The sequence below is a fragment of the Rhea pennata genome, chromosome Z, assembly GCF_028389875.1.
Source record: "Rhea pennata isolate bPtePen1 chromosome Z, bPtePen1.pri, whole genome shotgun sequence".
Lineage (NCBI taxonomy): Eukaryota > Metazoa > Chordata > Aves > Rheiformes > Rheidae > Rhea > Rhea pennata.
Genome location: NC_084702.1, coordinates 35,501,311 through 35,520,364, shown reverse-complemented (window position 1 = coordinate 35,520,364; position 19,054 = coordinate 35,501,311). Strand labels below are relative to the sequence as shown.

At 37.7% G+C, this 19,054-nt stretch overlaps 1 protein-coding gene across 1 annotated transcript in view; it reads right to left on the bottom strand.

Moving 5' to 3' along the window:
- The window catches only part of FBN2 (fibrillin 2), a 180,226-nt gene that overhangs the window by 118,458 nt on the left and 42,714 nt on the right, over positions 1–19,054 (bottom strand). The window contains exon 7 of the mRNA XM_062599002.1: positions 12,440–12,565. Coding sequence (XP_062454986.1) covers positions 12,440–12,565 — 126 coding nt within the window. The remainder of the gene's footprint in view (positions 1–12,439; positions 12,566–19,054) is intronic.

Genomic DNA, 19,054 nt, shown 5'->3' with positions numbered 1-19,054 from the left:
AAAGTAACTCCCCACCGTAGAAAGGTCCACACAAGAACTCGCTTTAGATACGAATCTACAGATGACATTCAAGTACTGGAAAGGATAACTAGGTTTTGCGCAATGCCACTTTGTGTGGAAAAGTACATTTTGTTATTAAAGCAAATGTATGAATAGAGCACATACTAAAAAAAAATTGAAAACTGTCATATAATTTTGAGTGTCACTGTAGCAAAGACCGTTTGTCTTACATATAACTGCTTCAAACTATGCAAGTACTTTATACATTTAAGTACTTTGTGACTTTCGTTGTTTGTTTTACATTCTGAAGAGCAATCAGAGGAAGTGAAAAATTACTTTTTAATGAGACTGTTTAAGCATTTTGGAGGACTCAAGAAGTTCAGAATTTTACATTAAAATAGTTAAGAAATGGTAATAATTATTGCGCACATTTTAGAGATCTGTACTTTTTAAGCATGTACAAAACAAAGGGTCATTTTTGGTAAATTAAAACAAATAATGCTTTCACAATAAGACCTCATAGCTAACTGCAGCAGAGATTCCAGAATTCCAAATGATAGTATAAATCAAAACCAAATAATCCCCCAGGAAATCTCTGAAATCTTGCATTAATTTACTATATTAAAGACAATATATATAATGTGGTGAACTGCTTACCATCTAATTTAATCCCATGAAATGAAACCATGTGTGTAAATCAAAACAGAACCAGAACCTGGTGCATGCCTTGTTGAGATCTTTCAAGCAGTGCATATTTTTCACAAGCTAAAACTCTTTTAAACAAGAGCATCATCTTTTGTACACACACGCACACATACACACACAGTCTGAAACAACGTGTCAGAAAGGCAAGAAAATTAGACTAAAGGAGGATTCTGTAGGAACAGCTTACTTTTTCTGGAAAGCAACACCTTCATGTTGGCAAAGTCACTGGAAGCTCATGCAAAAATACTCCCTTATTCTTCCATCTCTTGAAGTATACCTTCCATCTCAAGAAAGTACTACACTATTCGTCTTCCTTACTACTGTAGTGATTCCAAATATATATTCAAGAGCAACTCTAAAGTTCAGAGGCACCCAAACTTTGACAAAGTTATCAACCACCACAGAAATACTGTCTGAATGAAAGAGATGGCACAAAGGTGGTAGCAGCTGCCACTAGTGATACTTGAGCAAATTAAATGCAAGAATTTCTGTGCTAGCAACTAATCATATTTTTAAAGCTTGTTTCACTCATTTACCTCACCAGAGACTGGATCTTAATCTTGCAGTTTTAATAGCATTTGTTTTGTTTTTTATAATTGACATGCAACAGCAATTCTTATACAGAAGAAAACAAATAGCAAAACCAAGAAAAAATATATCTATGAAAATCTGACTACTCAAAACAGTGGGCTCTTAAAAACTGTTTCTCATTCATTTTCACTCTGGCACAGACACATGAGCAGAACGCTTGGTCTTCTATTACAGGAAACTGAAACTCAAACTAGTTGGTTATAGAGTACAAAGCCCACTTAGGTAATGAGTAGCTGGAGTTGTAGCACTGGCAAGTGAAAGACGTAGGAAGGAAGCAGTTAGCCACTTCTGCAGAGCTGCAGAGCCATAGGTCAGCCCTCTCATCTGGCTACAGGCGCAGAAGTTGAAGGCAGTCTGGGGCTCTCTCCTGCAAGTACTGTCCAAGAACGGCAGGGAGCTGGAAACAGAGGAAGCACCTTCCTGAAGTCTCGGCTCCTTAGACTAGAAGACTGATTCCACAGTCTTCTCCCGATGAGGATCGCGTTTTTGTAACCAGTTAATATGGAGAACCCTCGTGAAAGAATAACATTCCTATTTGCTGGAGCAACATCAAGTTGGTGGATTTTTTCTTTTTCTTTTTTCCTTTTTTTTTTGAGCTAAACCTCTGTCTCTTTCCCCTTTTCTGATTCATTGCATATGCAATTCTTTTAACAAGATCTTTGTCAACTCTGACTGGAATTTCTGAGACTTTACCTCAGGAAGAGCTATTTTTAGGACAGCTGATCAAAAAAATTACTCAACTTCCTCTCCTTCCCCCTCCAAAATAGGCAAATTAACAGTCTTGGGGAAAATGCTCCAAAGATCCGATGCCACGCTTAAGATGGGAAACCTGGTCACATTCAGTGTGCAAACTAATTTTAAATGTATGGAATAAATTTTGCAGGTGTGAGTATTAAGAGATGAGCTGTCTGCCAAAAAACCTAGTCTGGCTATTTGTCAGTGAGAATTCATTATTTTTACTGCAACAGTAAGCAAGATTTTATGAATAACTAAATTAAAACTACCAGAAAAGGGGGTCTCAACTTCTGAATTGCAAAAAAGTGTTCCTTGAAAATGTTCTCAGTCTATACTTACACCATGTAGTATAGAATCTGAATTATACTTACACAGTATAATTAAATGTTGTGAAAGGAGGAAAACCAGAAATAGAATGGTATTTTTTTAAAAAGCTTCCTTGCATTTTGATAACAAATAAAGATCCTGTGTCATAGAGACTGAGAGCTCTGGTGTCAACAGCACAGCGCCAACACCTCTGTGGGAGAGAGCGCGAGGGATCCTAGCTCCTAGAGTGCCTTGCACTACAAAGGGTATCTATACCTAATTAGTCAAGGAGCATGGCATATTTTCAATTTGAGAGGAATAATTAGGGCACTTTTATTAAATCTCTGAGGTGCAAACAAGCAACAGACCATCTCACATGTAAACCAGACAAGCACAGTGGAAAGCCTATTTCTCATCTCTGTTTCTCTATGTAATTCTCTGAGCAATGCACACACATAAGTTCCATTAATATTGGAAGGCAACATACTAAAAATAGGCAGTATTCCATTCCTAAAAAGGAGAACTCAATATATTGTAGATGAAAACTCCTAGGACAAAAAGGGAGAGAAAGGGGTATTTTTGCTAATTAAGATATCAGTCTAATGCTTGGGTGATCTGGAATCTAGTACAAGCCTAGTCATAGTCTTTTCCAAAATCTTTCATTCTGTGTCTGTTCCTTGGATCCTTCCCTGACTTGCCCAGTAGTGGAAAGACTTGTCCTTAATACTGGGGAAAGTTTATAAATCAGTAATATAAAAAAGCTTATAAATAAAAGCAGTAATGTCAATAATGTCAGTAGCAAAAGCAGTAATGTCAATCGTAATTAATCCTGAAGTGGATTAGATTTCAAGGTCATATTTTCCCAAGTAGCTATCTATTGACATTTCTACCTATGAGGGCATATACACGTATTTGCACACACAAGTTGGTCTCACATGCTTTGGAAATCCTTTAAATACTTTTAACTGATGTAAAATTGATTTCTGTCATTCTAGTGTCAGTAAACTGTAATCTGAGGCTCAAAATTTATCTGATAAACAGAATACATCTCTTTTTACTGATCTCTACTGAAAAATGGGAATATAATGCAAGCAAATAGTCTAGCAAAACAAAAATTATTTACTGCTTGGCACAGTTCTAACAATATCCATTATGGCACAAAAAGCATGACACGAACACTCCTACTTATTCTAGTTATTGTTTCCAGGAGAAAAAAAAAGTAAGAGAAAAAATCTAACCCACAAAAGTACATCTGGATGTTTAAGGTTATAGCAGGGAATCTGAAATCCCTCCCTATTAAGTAGAAGACTTACTGTTAAATAAAAAAGGCCTACAGAGTCAATGCAAGATTCCAATCTCTCCCTCTGAAAACTGGAGCCTTGCCTGGTAACTGACTCCAGCTTGGATTTTGTCCTTTGTAACCAGCAAATTGAATTTGATCTTGTTTTCCATACTTAAGGAAGGGAAAGGAGTGGGCAGAATACTCGGTAGCACAATCAGTTCTGTATAGTATTTTACATCAAAATCACCATTAAAACAACGAAGTTTCTATTAAATCAGTTTCGTGTACACAGGTTCTAACTCATAGCAGACCAATTCTTTGTATCTTTCCCAAAGGCCCAGTCCACATACACAAAACCCGTAACTTCACTCACTCAATTTAAAGTGTAATCTTCTGAAGAACTAGGTCTTGTTTTATCCTATAAATCTCACATTGACAGATTATGAACTATCAAAGCCTTTCTTTTTTTTTTAAAAAAAGGGAAGACCAAATAGAACTATGGCTTGGCTTTTACTTTCTGCTGCAGCTTTCTTGGAAATATCTAAGCATGGCATTACCCTGGTATTTTCATGGTATTATCTTGGCATTACCATCTTGGCTGTGAAGCATTGGGAAAGGGAAAAGTAACAGTTTCTCTAGTGTTATGTAAAAAATAGTACAACCTGGATACAGTGTTCTTTTTTTTCTCTTCTTTTTTTCTTTCTACATAGACCTCGGTGGGGAAGTTGTGCCCTGGGACTAATTAGTATCAAACTTCTGCAAGAGAGTAAAATGGCAGAGGCTTACATGGAATAAAGCCAAGGCACATGACCTGTTCTGCAGTAAGATGCCAGCCAAGCAGGAAATCAGACACCATTGATTACCCAAATATGAAATAACAGCAAATGGTTCTGACTGCGAATGATTCACTTCTACCATGTCCTTTAAGCATCACAAAGCTTTAACCAGATACACGTTAAAGAGATATTTGCCTTTCCCTGTGGGTGCTCTCAGAGAGAACTGTTAAATATCATTTTTAACAGTTAAGTAGAGCTTCAGATGAGTTAAGAAAGGAGAATGCAAAGAATACTTTAATTACTCTTTCTAGAAGGAGACATATTCTTTGAGTAAGTTCTCCTGGCACTCAAACAGAATGCTGATGCCAGGCAGACATGTAACGTGTACAAAATTCTGATCCACAACCAGCCAATATAAACACCTGCAATTACTTGTATACAGAGCCATCCAGAGTAACTAATAATACGCCAACATCCAGCCACACACACCAAACCAGGCTGAAAATCTGCCTCTCTAAAACATCAATTAAAAAAGTAAGCAAAAAGACACCAATTTTGTATTTTTAAAGGATTAAACAAATAAAAATTACCTAATTTGTTTTAAAATGCTTTTTATGTTCAGAATGGATGGTTTTAATTTATTCTCTTTTGGAAAAAAGTTACTTTAAATGTATTTTGAACAGAGAACTTTTGAAGTATTATTTTCTATGAACATATTAATTTTCTTTTAGTTTCCTAACTTTGCCGGGAGAAGAGTACAATATGGTTGTCCTTACAGTTTGGATCTTATCTGAATCAATCCAGAAGTTTACTACTAGATATAGTCCTCAAAGGCTGAACTCAGTGGTTAAGTTTATTTTCATTTCTATTATACATATCACGCAAAAAGAAAGAAAAATAATACATATCTTTAATTAAAAACAAAACCTCAAGCATTAGCATACAACCTACCTTGGACAATTCAGCTGACACTAATTAGGTGTCTAAAGTGAATTCTATTCTCAAGTGCAGTATCAAAAAAAAAAAAAAGAAAAAAAAAACAACAATTAAAACACAAAACCAGAAAGTTTGGAAGGGAGCTCAGGAAGTCCTCCAAGCCAAAGATCCTGCTCAAAGCAGGGACAATACTCAATTCAGATCAAGTTGCTTATGGCTTTCTCTGTTCAGGTCTTGAATACCCTTATAGTCTTTCCGGGTGACCAATTCCAGTGCTTAATTATCAATATACTGCATTTTTTCCCTTTATCCGGTCAAAAACTTTCTGGTTTCAACTTATGCCCCTTGTTTCTCCTTCCTCCTACCGTGCACCACTGAGAAGAGCCTGGCTCCATCTTCTTGATCATCTCCTTGGGAAAGCTGCTGTTAGGACCTCCCCCCCACACCCAGCCATCGCTTTGCTCAACTGAACGAACCTGTTCAACCTCTCCTCAGAGGGCAAGTGCCCCAGCCCACTGACCATTTTGGTGGCTCTGCACTGAATTTGCTTTAATTTATCAATATCTTCCTCCTACTGGGGGCCCCAAGCTTGATACTGCATTCCAGATGTGGTCAAATGAGTGCTGAGCAAAGGGGAATAATCGTTTTCCCCAGCCTAGCCTCCCACTGCAGAAAGTCACACTGTCCCAGATGTGGGACCTGGTGTTTGTCCAGTTGAACTCCCTGAGGTTCCTGTCATCCCATTTCTCCAGCCTGCCTAGGTTCCTCTCGACAGCAGCCCTGCCCAAGAGCACATTCACTGTTCCCCCTCACCACACACACAGTTTGGTGTCATTGGCAAAACTGATGTAAGGGCAATTCTACCTCCTCCTCCAAGACACTAATAAATGTGTTAAAACAGGCTAGATCCAGGAACAGACCCTTGAGAAACTCCACTAGCAACCTCTAGGAAGAATACAAACCTTTAATCACTATCCTTTGAGCCAGACAATCCAGACCGTTTTTCATCCTTCTAGCAGTCCACACATCTAGACTCTAACAATCCAGCTCACATACAAGGATGCTGTGGGAGACCACGTTTAAAGCCTTTATAAAGTCAAGGTGGATGACATTTCACCATAGAAGGCAATTAGGTTTCATCATAGAAGGCAACCAGGCTGTTGGATTTACCTGTGATAGAATCATGCTGGCTACTCCTAGTCACCTCTTTCTTTTTCTTCACCTGACCAAAAATGGCTTCCTGGGGGACCTGCTCCATGATTTTCTCAGGGACTTTAAGCGGGCCTAAAAAGTTTAATGGTCCCCAGATCATCCTTCCCGCACTTTCCGAGAAAGGATTCAGTGTTTGCCTTTCTCCAGCTACTACCTTCATGACCTTTCAAAGGTGATAGAGAGCAGCCTCACAATGATTTCAGAGAGTGCTCTCAGCACCCTCAGATGCAGCTTGTGACTTCTATGGGTCAACTTCTCACATAAGATCTCTGACTCCATCCTCAGCTACTACTGGTAGTTCCTCTCCTCCTTGAACCCTGTCTATAGGCAAAAAGGCATGGAAGATTATCAGTGAAGACTGAGGCAAAGAAAGCAATGAATACCCCAAGTCTTATCTGCATCCACTGCCACTAAATCATCCACCCCATTCAGCAGCGGGCCCACATTTTCCTTTTTCACTCTTATTACTGCTAAGGCAGTAGGAGTAGCTGTTCTTGATACTCTTGTTGTTCCTTACCAGCTTCAAATCTAGTTGAGCTTTGGCTTTTCTAACATCATCCCTGCGTGTTTCCAATTTCCTCCTTAGTAGTCTGTAGTTTCCCCCTCCAATACACATTTCTGCATTGGAGTTCAGTCATGAGTTCCCTCTTTAGCCAGACTGATCTCCTGGTAAGTCTCCTCATTTTCATGAGTGTTGGGATGGACCACCCTTGTGCTAGGAGGAGGTTATTCTTAAAGAACTACCAACTCTCTTCAGAGCTGCTTCCCACAGAATCCCAACTACCAGTTCCCAGAATATGTCAAGGTCTGCTCTCCCAAAGTCCTGAATCTTCACTCTGATACTCTCCTTCCTCACTTTCCTCAGGAACTTGAACTCCATTATTTCATGGTCACTACAGTCAAGGCTGCCATACCACATCTTCAACCAGTTCTTTCTCGTTTGTTGAGTAGCAGCTCCAGGAGACTGTCATCTCTGCTAGAGCCATCTAGTATCTGCATCAAGAAGTTGGCCCCAATACCATCCAAAAAAACTCTTGACTGCTCATGTCCCACTATGCTGTCATTCCAGCAGACTTCAGGGAGGTTGGTCTCCCATAAAAACAAACAACTGTGATCTAAATTGCTTAAGGTTCATCTGCTTTCTCATCCTGATCAGGTGGTCTATAGCAAACTCTCACTGAAACATTACCCTTTTTTTGCCATCTCTCTGATCCTGACTCACAAGCTGTTGATCAGCCTCGAGCCTGTTTTGTAGAACTCTGCATTCAACCTGCTCTTTTGTGTAAAAGGCAAACCCCTCCTCCTCTTCTCTGCCTGTCTTTGCTAAAAGACCACCAGTCCATCACAGAACTCTGGCCATATATGCCAGTCATCTCCACATCTCATCTATTCCAATGATGTCAGAGTTTTATCGTAATATTCTATCTGCAAATGAAGGGAGATGAATTTGTGTTCTGGTTTTTGAGTTAGGATGAAGAAAATGGGTGTTTGTAGACTCTGGTTTAGTTACACCTAAGGTAATGGCAGTTTTTACTTCCTACTCTATTTCTAAACTCTGAAACTCTCCTTGGGAGGAGGGTTTGGTCCTTGGGAGGACACCTTGGCAGATTAAGAGAAGCATTCACTCTCTCCACCAGGTAGATCAACAGAAAATAAGAAGGAAATGAATTTTTCAGACCAATAAATCTTGTTGAAGACTTGCCCACTTTGGAATATATTCAATATTTGCCTGTATTATTCTAATACTGATTTATTTTGCTGATGGTTTTTTTAGCACAATGTATTTAAGATCCAGCTGACATACCATATTAGAGTTACCACTTTAGAACAGTGTCTGGATCTGACAAGCATCATGGAAGACCTACATTTTTTGGACCTCCATCAATACATCTATTTGGTGTATTTAACTCCATCCCTGCCTGGAAGGAGGAGGCAACATATCTCCTTCCTATGGAGCTCTTCTAGGGTTAACATCAAAAAAACACGAGCACAGCCATAGGCTGATTACAGACATCATCTGAACAGGCATTTAATTTACTGATTTGAGAACAAGCAGAACATCGTAATAGACATCTGTGCTGTCATTGCTCTGATGCTCACTTTATCATATTAGAAATATATAGATGTTTTAGAACTAACACCACAGCGCTTGCTTTGGGTAAAAACTCTATTGCCTTTCTCCTGTTGTACAAGTTTCATGGAATAAAAATGCATGTACCATGATTAAGAGACTCAAAAAAGTAAGTCCACCTCTAATGAACCATGACAAGTAAGTATTCATCACAAAAGGTAAAAGGTACTCTGTAGAATCACTTAAAATTAATACTCTAAGAAGTTCTAAACATCCTGAAACTGAGAGAACATTGCTAAAATTAACAACTGCAATTCAAAGAATTCCAGTTTGAACAAAAGCCTTCCAATGAAAAGCGCTGCAATTGAAAACATGGAGCCAAGATAAGTAATAACAACAAAACATACATATCTAAGGTATACATTGCCAATACAATCAAATACACTACAAATTTGTTTAGCAATTACAGCTGTCTTTGCTTCCACTTTGAAATGAAGAGTTTGTTCTAATAACTTCAAATCCTCTCTTTGAATGAGACATCACAGTTGCACTTTAGAAAATATTCAATATTTGTTTTCCCTTACATTAGAATACCTTTGGTGGTATGATTAAAAGTAAATATATCTGAGTTTTGTGGAGTTTATGTTCTGATATTCATCAAACGCAGGCTAGAATTGTACTAAGAATTGTAGAAAGATAAACTGTACCGCCAGAATTTTTCAAAACCACAGTAACAGGATTTGTAGTTGCATATCCCATATAACACAAAAATTATGGTTAAAAATAGCCAGTTATACAAAGAAAATATCAAGCAGTGAATGTTTATTCACTTGCTAAATGCTGTGTAGCCACTGTTACAGAAGTGAATTGCTTAGGAGCTAATGATAGTATTAAGATACTTACTAAATGAATTATGTAAGACACATGCCACATTTAAGGGAACCCCTAAGTTCACTAGGCCTGTGCTTTGAGCTAGTGGGATGCAACTTAGTTCTGGTCTGTAAGTTGCATATCTGTACAGCACCCTGTCTGAACTAGTATGCAGTGCCTGTGCAGACATATTGTTATAAATCTTTAAAGCCATAAACTAAGTCATACATAGTGGTTAAAAATAATTTTCAGTTTACCTTTCCAAATAATTAGAACCCATTATCAGAGAAAAAGTACATAGAAACAAGTGTTGGATTATTACTATTTTGTGCTCTGATTCAGCTACTAGTAACGTTTCCTCTAAATACATTCTACAACATCCTGAGCAATGAAAACATTGACTTAAAAGAAAACCATTGTGAAACTTTTGACAATTCACCTTGAAAAGAAAGAGAATTTACCATGACAAGCTGCTCTAGCTCAGCTCCAGCCTTGACAGAATTTTCGTATGCTGATACGCAACAGCTTTTAAAGCCACCCTGCCCTGATCACACAAAGCAGGAGCAAGACAATACAGAGCATCTACGAACCGATGGCACCGAAGGAACCCTTCAGAGGAATAGCAGGCAACAATTTCTCAAAAGCAGTGGTTCTTATCCTTTCCCCTCACCTGGTTTCCAATTACCACAGAAGAGTGGTAATCACAGTTTGGGGCCTCTCTTGCTTTCTGTACTGCAAGCTTCATCAGTTCTGCTGGAGTTAAACATATCATGGATGGCAAGTGATATGCAGACACAGAAATGGTAGCTGCTACCTCTGCCAATACCACTCAACAAGGAAACAAAAAGGAAGTTGTGAATTAGAGTCAGTAACCCAGGTGCAAGCAACCGAACAGCAACTGAGGTTTTAGCAGTTAGAGAAGGACGGAGAGGGATGCTCGGTCCTCCGACTTCTTTCCACACAGATGAAGAGGAGAAAGAAACCAAGCCAAGAGTCACAGGCTCATAACTATGATGTTCTTTTCTTGAACCAGCAGCAGCAGCTGAGACTCTCAGTTACCTCCTTTCTGCTTTTCCCAACACATGCAATCCCAAAGGAGAGATTGTGAGGGGAAAACAAAGTCCCCTTCTGTCTTCCTTTTTCTCTAATTACAGTTCTCCTTCCTGTATGCTGATGCCTCAGGGAAGGCCTACAAATCTCTTGTATCCTACCCAGGTCTTTATTATTGTTCTGTTCCCTGGCAAGAAAAATCCTGTTACATCTCGCCTATGATTCCATTCCCATTCTGTCTGCCTCAGAAAAATTAAAGATTTTTCTAAGATGTGCTGTCTGTTCTATTCCTAGCCCTTTTCCTAACAGGTTGTCATTTAGCACCAGGTTGGTAGGATGTCCTGGATTTAATTCTACCAATGGAAATGGGTCTAATTACAGCTTCACATTTTAGGCATCTTTTGGAGAATTCCTCCTCCTACCTGGTGCCTTCTGGTTTCTCCCTAGACTGTACAGAAGGTTCTGGACATGGGGTCATATCGTTCTACTGCTCTACATAGGTCTTCACAGCAGGAAAGATTCTCTCTCCCAGTCTCAGAAAGGTTCCTGGTATTCCCTGACTTCTAATATGGTTCAAATTGACCTGCATATACCCTGATGCATCCCTCTTGTACCTGTGTACCCTGGTTGCAGTGCCCTCAACCTTTGTGCATATGCTTGACATCGATCAGCATACTCATGTACAAATACATGTGCCCAGGCATGCACACAAGCTGCTTCTATTTCTCTTCAGCTGTAATAAGAAAAGCCTTCACAGCTCTATTTCTATGACAGCAGCTCTATTTTCTGTAAAAAGCTTTGTAAACAAGAGTATTTAGAAGAGGACCTACACGCATTTCCCCTAAAACATGACAAAAGTCTGCACTGTATGCAAAACTAAAGAAAATTCTGAGACAACTTCAGAAATAACCTACAAGCCACATGTTTGTTTGAAACTGAATCCAACTATAATACAATTTGGTAGCATATTTAAATTGCTGCTTAATCACAAGCCAAAAACCCTGAACAAGCAGTCTTCTTATCCATGTAATTTAAATATGAAGGGATCTTCACTGACTGGTTTGGATAAACTTCCACAGTTTTAGTTTCTTTTGAAGGTGTGGCAAGTTGACTCAAATCATGAAACAATGATGTACATCAGAAGGTAATAGGTAGTTCTGGCAAATTTCATTGCCATAAATATCTAACTTATACAAACTACTGCAGTATCTCTCAGATGAACAGCTCAAATTACCACAGCGTAGTCTTCATCAAAACCACAAGTACTTACCGTTTTTCTATTACATTGCTTTAAACTACATAGGATTTCTGCTGTTAGTTAAATCAAAACTTGCCCTATTTGAAGTGTTTCAGCCTCAATTTAATCTGTAAAATGAAGCACAAACCCCTGCCTGTATCTCAGAAAGGACATTTGCTATGTACTTATTAACTTAAGCTCCTCTTCAACACAAATTGCATGTAGGAGTAGTTGCTTAAACCTGTTACCAAATCAGCCATATTTGCTTTTCATACTTCAGTCAATAAGCTGACTCTATCTATCCATATTAGAATATTTTGGACATTTTTGAAAAAACAAAATCCAAATAGCCCAATTACTGTAACATACTGTCTGCAGATTCACTTTATCTATGCTTTTAAATTTAAAAATCGGATAAATACTATCTTTACCCAATCGGACAAGTCAGACTGAAAAATCTCTAAAACAAAGTATGGACAACAAAACAGAAACAGATGATGAACATGAAGAAACATAAAGTATAGAACAATGTTGTTATGGCTATCCAGACATTGCAACTGTTCAGAATTTTTTCTTTCACTACCAAAGAGCTTTAATGATGACTCTAAACTACTACTGACTGATGCTTTTTTTTATTTTGTATAAGTGCTCTAATAATGTTCACTCACCATCACATTTCTGAGTTGCTTCATTCTGTTTGTGACCAGCAGGACACTTGCACTCGTAAGAACCAACTGTATTAACACAATTTCCTCCTTGGCAGACTCCTGGGATAGCTTGGCATTCATCAACATCTACAAAGATAAAGAAGAAAATTACTTTACATAAAATACATAATCTTATCATGGCTCTTAACTGATAAATAAACAGCTCTATCTCTGAAATTATTCTTAAAAATAACCAGAACAAGCCCCAGCAGATTTTTCCAGTTCACCACTACCATATATGACGTGGTAATAACAGCACTAATATGACTTCGACCTTCATATATGTATTATTCCACTCCAATGAAGCTCTAAACTTCTTTGTATTGATTCATGACTTACATGGTTTTAAATATTTAATAAGTTCATTTAAGTCAATTTTAATTCAAATTTATACTGCTTATTCTTGGTATTCTTTGCCCTCAGATTGCTCCTCATGTATAGTCATCAGCATATGCAGGTTCTTATTTTGAAAGCACCTCTATCCATACTATAGCCCCTATTCGGGCTACCCTAATATCTACCTTAACTATATGTGATGCTTCCTGCAGAATATTCTTTCTGGACAAAAATCAAACTATTGAAGTCGACAGAAAATATGTGCTATCCGATCAGGTAAGCTGTACTGCAAACAATCTGCACAGACTGTATTTACTGAAATAATAAGAAGGAACAGAATTTCACAGATATTTTTCAGGCTGAATTTTCAACAGACTTTCAATAAATGCTCTTAGAAAATATATTTGCCATTCTTGCTTTACAGTTTACTTTCAGTAATTTCTGGTTGTATTTTAATATGTGCTATTTCTACTTCAAATTGTGTTTTCTCCCCATTCTCATTTGTTTATACATAAAACATCTCATATTTCTGTAGATTTTTATACAAAACTATCACATGACTCAATGTGTAAGTGCTAATGGGTAGTTAAAATAGTATAGAGCATCTAAAAGTACTCTGTGAAATAACCAATGCTAAAGCAGACAGTGAAACTCTTTTTATACACAGAAAGGGAGAACAGGCTTTCAGACTAATGTAGCTTTCATATACATACATACAGACGTATTTATACCTAGATATTTAGCTTCTCAGTAGACCTAGCTACTATTCTCTTAAAAGTTTAATTTATCTACAGCTATCAGAGAACTCAGAACTAAACATCTGTAGCAATTCTTTCACAACAAAATTTAATATGCTTCTAAATACTCATAGGCAAGTGGAAGCTTAGAGGTTTTATTCCAAAAGCTGTAGAAGTTTTTCTGTGAGAAAGATTTTTAGTAATTTTTCCTGTCAAACATTTTACCCTTTCACAGAAGAAGTAAAAATCAAAAAAAGAAACAAAGAGAATGTCCTTTATAAGTCATAGAAAAAGAGGCCACAGAGCTTCACTCCACGAAGTTCCTTCTGCGTTGAGGTCAATTTCCTATCATTTTCTCTTCTCGGATTACAATTAAATATGGAATTCAATTATAATGTTAAAGTAATACACTGCCTTTTTAAAAAGCACGCTTTTATTTTATGCCTTTCTCTCTTTAGATTAAAATATCTATTTCGGATTATTATACTTTAAAAGCACTTAGGAAAAATATTTTTCATCATTTCTTCTGATGTTTTACATGTGCATTTAAAGTCTTCAGGTTCAAATAAATGAACAATTTCAACTGTTATGCTATTTTTCATTTTCAGTCGGCTTTCCTATTAGCTTGCCTGCACTATTAAATGAAGTAGCTGATAAAGCATTATTTAAAATGGGGAAAAAAGCATAGTTTTCCTCTTTGCTTCCATCTTTGTTTTGTCTACCCTTTTCTTACCACAGCCAGTTCTTTACCACTGTGAATGTATGGAAAGAAGAGGAGGAAAGAAGAGGAGGAAAGAAGAGGAGGAAAGAAGAGGAGGAAAGAAGAGGAGGAAAGAAGAGGAGGAAAGAAGAGGAGGAAAGAAGAGGAGGAAAGAAGAGGAGGAAAGAAGAGGAGGAAAGAAGAGGAGGAAAGAAGAGGAGGAAAGAAGAGGAGGAAAGAAGAGGAGGAAAGAAGAGGAGGAAAGAAGAGGAGGAAAGAAGAGGAGGAAAGAAGAGGAGGAAAGAAGAGGAGGAAAGAAGAGGAGGAAAGAAGAGGAGGAAAGAAGAGGAGGAAAGAAGAGGAGGAAAGAAGAGGAGGAAAGAAGAGGAGGAAAGAAGAGGAGGAAAGAAGAGGAGGAAAGAAGAGGAGGAAAGAAGAGGAGGAAAGAAGAGGAGGAAAGAAGAGGAGGAAAGAAGAGGAGGAAAGAAGAGGAGGAAAGAAGAGGAGGAAAGAAGAGGAGGAAAGAAGAGGAGGAAAGAAGAGGAGGAAAGAAGAGGAGGAAAGAAGAGGAGGAAAGAAGAGGAGGAAAGAAGAGGAGGAAAGAAGAGGAGGAAAGAAGAGGAGGAAAGAAGAGGAGGAAAGAAGAGGAGGAAAGAAGAGGAGGAAAGAAGAGGAGGAAAGAAGAGGAGGAAAGAAGAGGAGGAAAGAAGAGGAGGAAAGAAGAGGAGGAAAGAAGAGGATCAGAGAGATACTCATTATCTGAAGCTCTTAAAGACACTGAAATTCCACCCGTGTTAGTAGACATTAGCATTTCCTCAGTCTTGTTACTACAAGTGTTTGTACTATAGATAAAGCATAACATATATGCTTGCCTAGTCACCAGCTTTCCCATTTAAGTAGACAGAATTTCTTACAGTAAGGAAGAAGGCAACTTTTTTTTTTTTTTTTTTTTTTTTTAATCAATGGGCTTATTTTTACGTATATTTGCTGGAAATGCTCAGTTTTGTTCCTGAAGCTGTGCTGATTTAGTTAGCACAGCAGTGTCTAAATGCATCAGTTAGACTGTGAATGAATTAAGAACTTTATTGGAGCCATAAACTTTCTGGAGCCAGTTTTCTTTTCGGTAACTAGTGTTTGGTGTGATGTAATTTACATAGAATGCAAACTTTTCATCTCTAAAGTACTTTAATGAATTTGGACATCATTTAGCAACATCTAAATAGAAGATAACTTTCATCATTTAATCACACCCAGCCCACCTGTAGCTTCCATGTACAGCTAATATGGTGTTTTTGTCTTTTGAGTCTTGGACATCAAAACACTGTCAAGATATGCAGCATGCCTGTGCCTCATGTCACTTACTAATGCTTATTTAAATTAAGCCAACTGTGTCAGCAGATCAGTGGTTAAAAATAACTTGTTGCCAATAGCAGCAGCTATCTGAAATAGCAGTATCCGCGCTCACTTGTGGCCTTTACTTCAACAAAGAAGGATCTGTTTGATCCTGTTCTCACAGGTGTATCCTTCACTGTTCTGTAAGTCAAAGATATCAAATAATAATAAATTAAATTGGAGTAACAGCTGGAAATGAATATTTCCAGAAACAGAAAAGGTGTCAGTGAAGTCTTGAAATTAACGAATTTTTAAGATTTAATGATTTCATTCACTTCTTTTTATTTAAAATCCTATGGCTTTAAAAGAACAAATAAAAATCAACAAGCTCTACTGACGCCTGAAATGCCAATCGCACTTACGCAACAGAGTGTGTTGCTTGTCCAGCAAAGAAAACACAAATGGTCTCACTATATAAGGTGAGATCTTGCAAATCCTTGGATCACATGAGCTATCTTGCTCTTCTCTGCTAAAAATCAGTCTTAGTTTGCAGGCGCTTGTGCTTTAGCTTTAATGGAAAATTTTGTAAGCCATATTTAAATGTAAAGGGAATTAATACATTCAAACCCAGTATTAACTTACAAAATAACCATACCAACAAGCACGACGTCTTCCCATGTTGAATCAAGTTTGTTATAACATACCCTAGCCTTTTGGAATTGAGAAAATCTAGACAGGACAAAACATTTTCTTAAAAGGCATATTTTTGAAGGACTTCCTAAACGTCATTTTAAGACACAAAAGCAATTTGCCTGAAAACAAATTTGAAATCAATGTTTTTTTTTATTTACTGTTTTCACATTTGACAGCCAGGCTTAGCCATGCAGCAGTTTTAGAATTATTAATTACCCATTTACTCACACTTCTAAATCCTAGCCAAATTAAAACAATAAACTTTTTGCCATAAGCACAAAATTAGATGAATAACTCTTTAGATACAGTTCTGTACACCAAGAGGTTCAATATGCTACAGATTAGGTAGAATGTTTCCATGTGTTCACGGGTTTGATATTATCTGGCAAGTGAAAAAAGGTTCTTTGCTTTTGCAAAGAGTTTTCTCAGTAAATGGTAACTGCCTGCAGGATTTGCACAGCTAACTTTAAACATGTACCTTTGAAAACACAGCCAAATTCAGCTTCCCTTTCTGATGAGTGGACAGTTTCTCAGAAAACTGTGAAGAACAGAAAAGCTCAGGAAAAAAAAAATCCTGTCAGGTTTTATACTCAAATTTAGGGGAGATAGCATATTTTATTTAAAATAAAAATAACAACCCCAATATCAATGCTTTCTTGAATTCTAACTATAAATATGCATGGAGAGTTTTTCTGCAATGGATTTGGCAGCACATAGGAACTCAAAATCAAAATGGTCATCAAAACAGTGTAAAACTGTTGCTTCTGCCTCTACATCCTAGATAAGAGAAATACCATAAATATAAATATACAACAGAAATAATAAGCTTACTTGATATTCTTCTATTGCAGTATTGATTTTCAGGACAGCAGGATGGCGTCCTAGATGTGGCTGTCAATACTGTCACTAAATTTGACATATTAATTCTAAACACCAGGTTATCTGAGAATCACCATCTACTGCTCCACATTATCAATTATGAAATTTTACCTGTCTTCTCACTTCTGCCCAGTCTATAGCCAGTGCCTATAGCATCCAGGGCACACTATTCTTACTATAGCACAGATTTCTTTGTGATATTATCTCCTGTAATAGCTTTATTTTCTTAACAGTATCAGTAATGCTAACAGAGAGAACCACCTTCTTATTTTTGAAAGCTATTCAGCCACGGACTATTTTTCTCCCCTTAGTGCAAAAAATTAACTGTCTGAAGGGAAAGGGTGTAGCTGAGAAATGGACTGTTGAGGAATGCAGGGAGGAACTGAGCAAATGTCCCGCATAGGATTTCTGCCATCACACTATTCCTACAGCAGCGCAGCAATGGCAATAAAGCATTTTAAAGTGGAACACTTAAGTTCCTCTTGCCTGAATTCACGGGAAGAGGGATGTCTGAACAGTTACAAATCCTATTTTTTAAGTAATGGATGATTAGAAACTGTTGAAAAGAAAACCTAAATTTTGTTTGGTTTTGCTTCTTTATTAATTATTTCAGGTAATAGTAAAATAACAATAACAACAGTCTATACAAGCATAGTACTCAGTGAATATAATTAATTCTGAAAGAAACATTCATTTGGGAAGTTCAACATTGCAATTTATGATGGGTAAGCTAGAAATGAAATAAACTGACTACAAAGAAAGGAAAGCTGGTTTATCATTCACATTTTCACTTATTCTCCTGTTAAAAGAGCCATTTAAAATACACCAGGATAGCAACATGCAATATACGCATCCTGAGAAGAATAGGATCAACTTCATAACGTGTAGTTAAACCTTGTCAAATCTCTACTGTTTTATGGATACTGAAATTATGCTCATTTCTCCAACAATAAGGCTTGCAAATTCTATTGATTTTAGCTTGTTCATATCGACTCCCAAGCTTGACTCCGTGCAGATATGAGCAGCCACTTCAAATATGCCAAAGAACTGTATTGACTAAACTACACACTGAACAGGTCTGGTCTAATCAATATGCATCAAAGAGACAGTCTTACTGAATGCCGACTCTTCTGCGGTCCTTTAATAGCAGTCTCTGTAAACCTGATGTTACGTCAGTGCGTTTCATTCTGCTGATGTACTGATGACATTAGTCAGATCTCTGTATTCGTTTCTACAATCCTTAGAAGAAATGAATTAATGCCACTCTCTTCTGACTTTTCTATCTCATTAAATGAAGCCTCCTCAGATAGCAGTTTTCGCATCTGGAGAACCACTGTTTCCTGAATTGCTGATACTCCACATCCGTAAAAAATTTTGCAGTACTCCCCAAGTTCCATTCCTGACACCTTTCTTTTCTTCTTTGCAGTTTATCTCCAAGTAATCTCACCCCTTAACGTTACTGAAACTTCCGTTTATGCACAAGTCACAGATCTACCTGTTTCTCCTTCTATTCAGATTAATCTCTTTGCTTGCCTTTCTGATATTTCCTTGCCGTAAGGCAGAAAGTGCCCCAGGCCCAGTTTGGCTCTTTGGCATATCCTTTAACTCCCTCAAGATTCTACTTCACCCAGCTGCTGTGGCTTTTTGCCCCCCCCCCCCCCCCCCCCCGTGAACAACACTGTATTGCCTCTCCTTAAATTCTCATACCTAACTGTAGATAAATCTTTCGGTTTATTTCCACGGACAATACCTCCTAATAAGGAGTCCGGAAAGGTAAACAGCCTCTACAGTGTCAAGTGCTACTTCCACTAGAGTGCTCTGACAATTCAAGACAGAGTCTATAACATACTATCAACCTGCAAACATGACATAATTTACGTCAGTGGAAATTACAGCTAC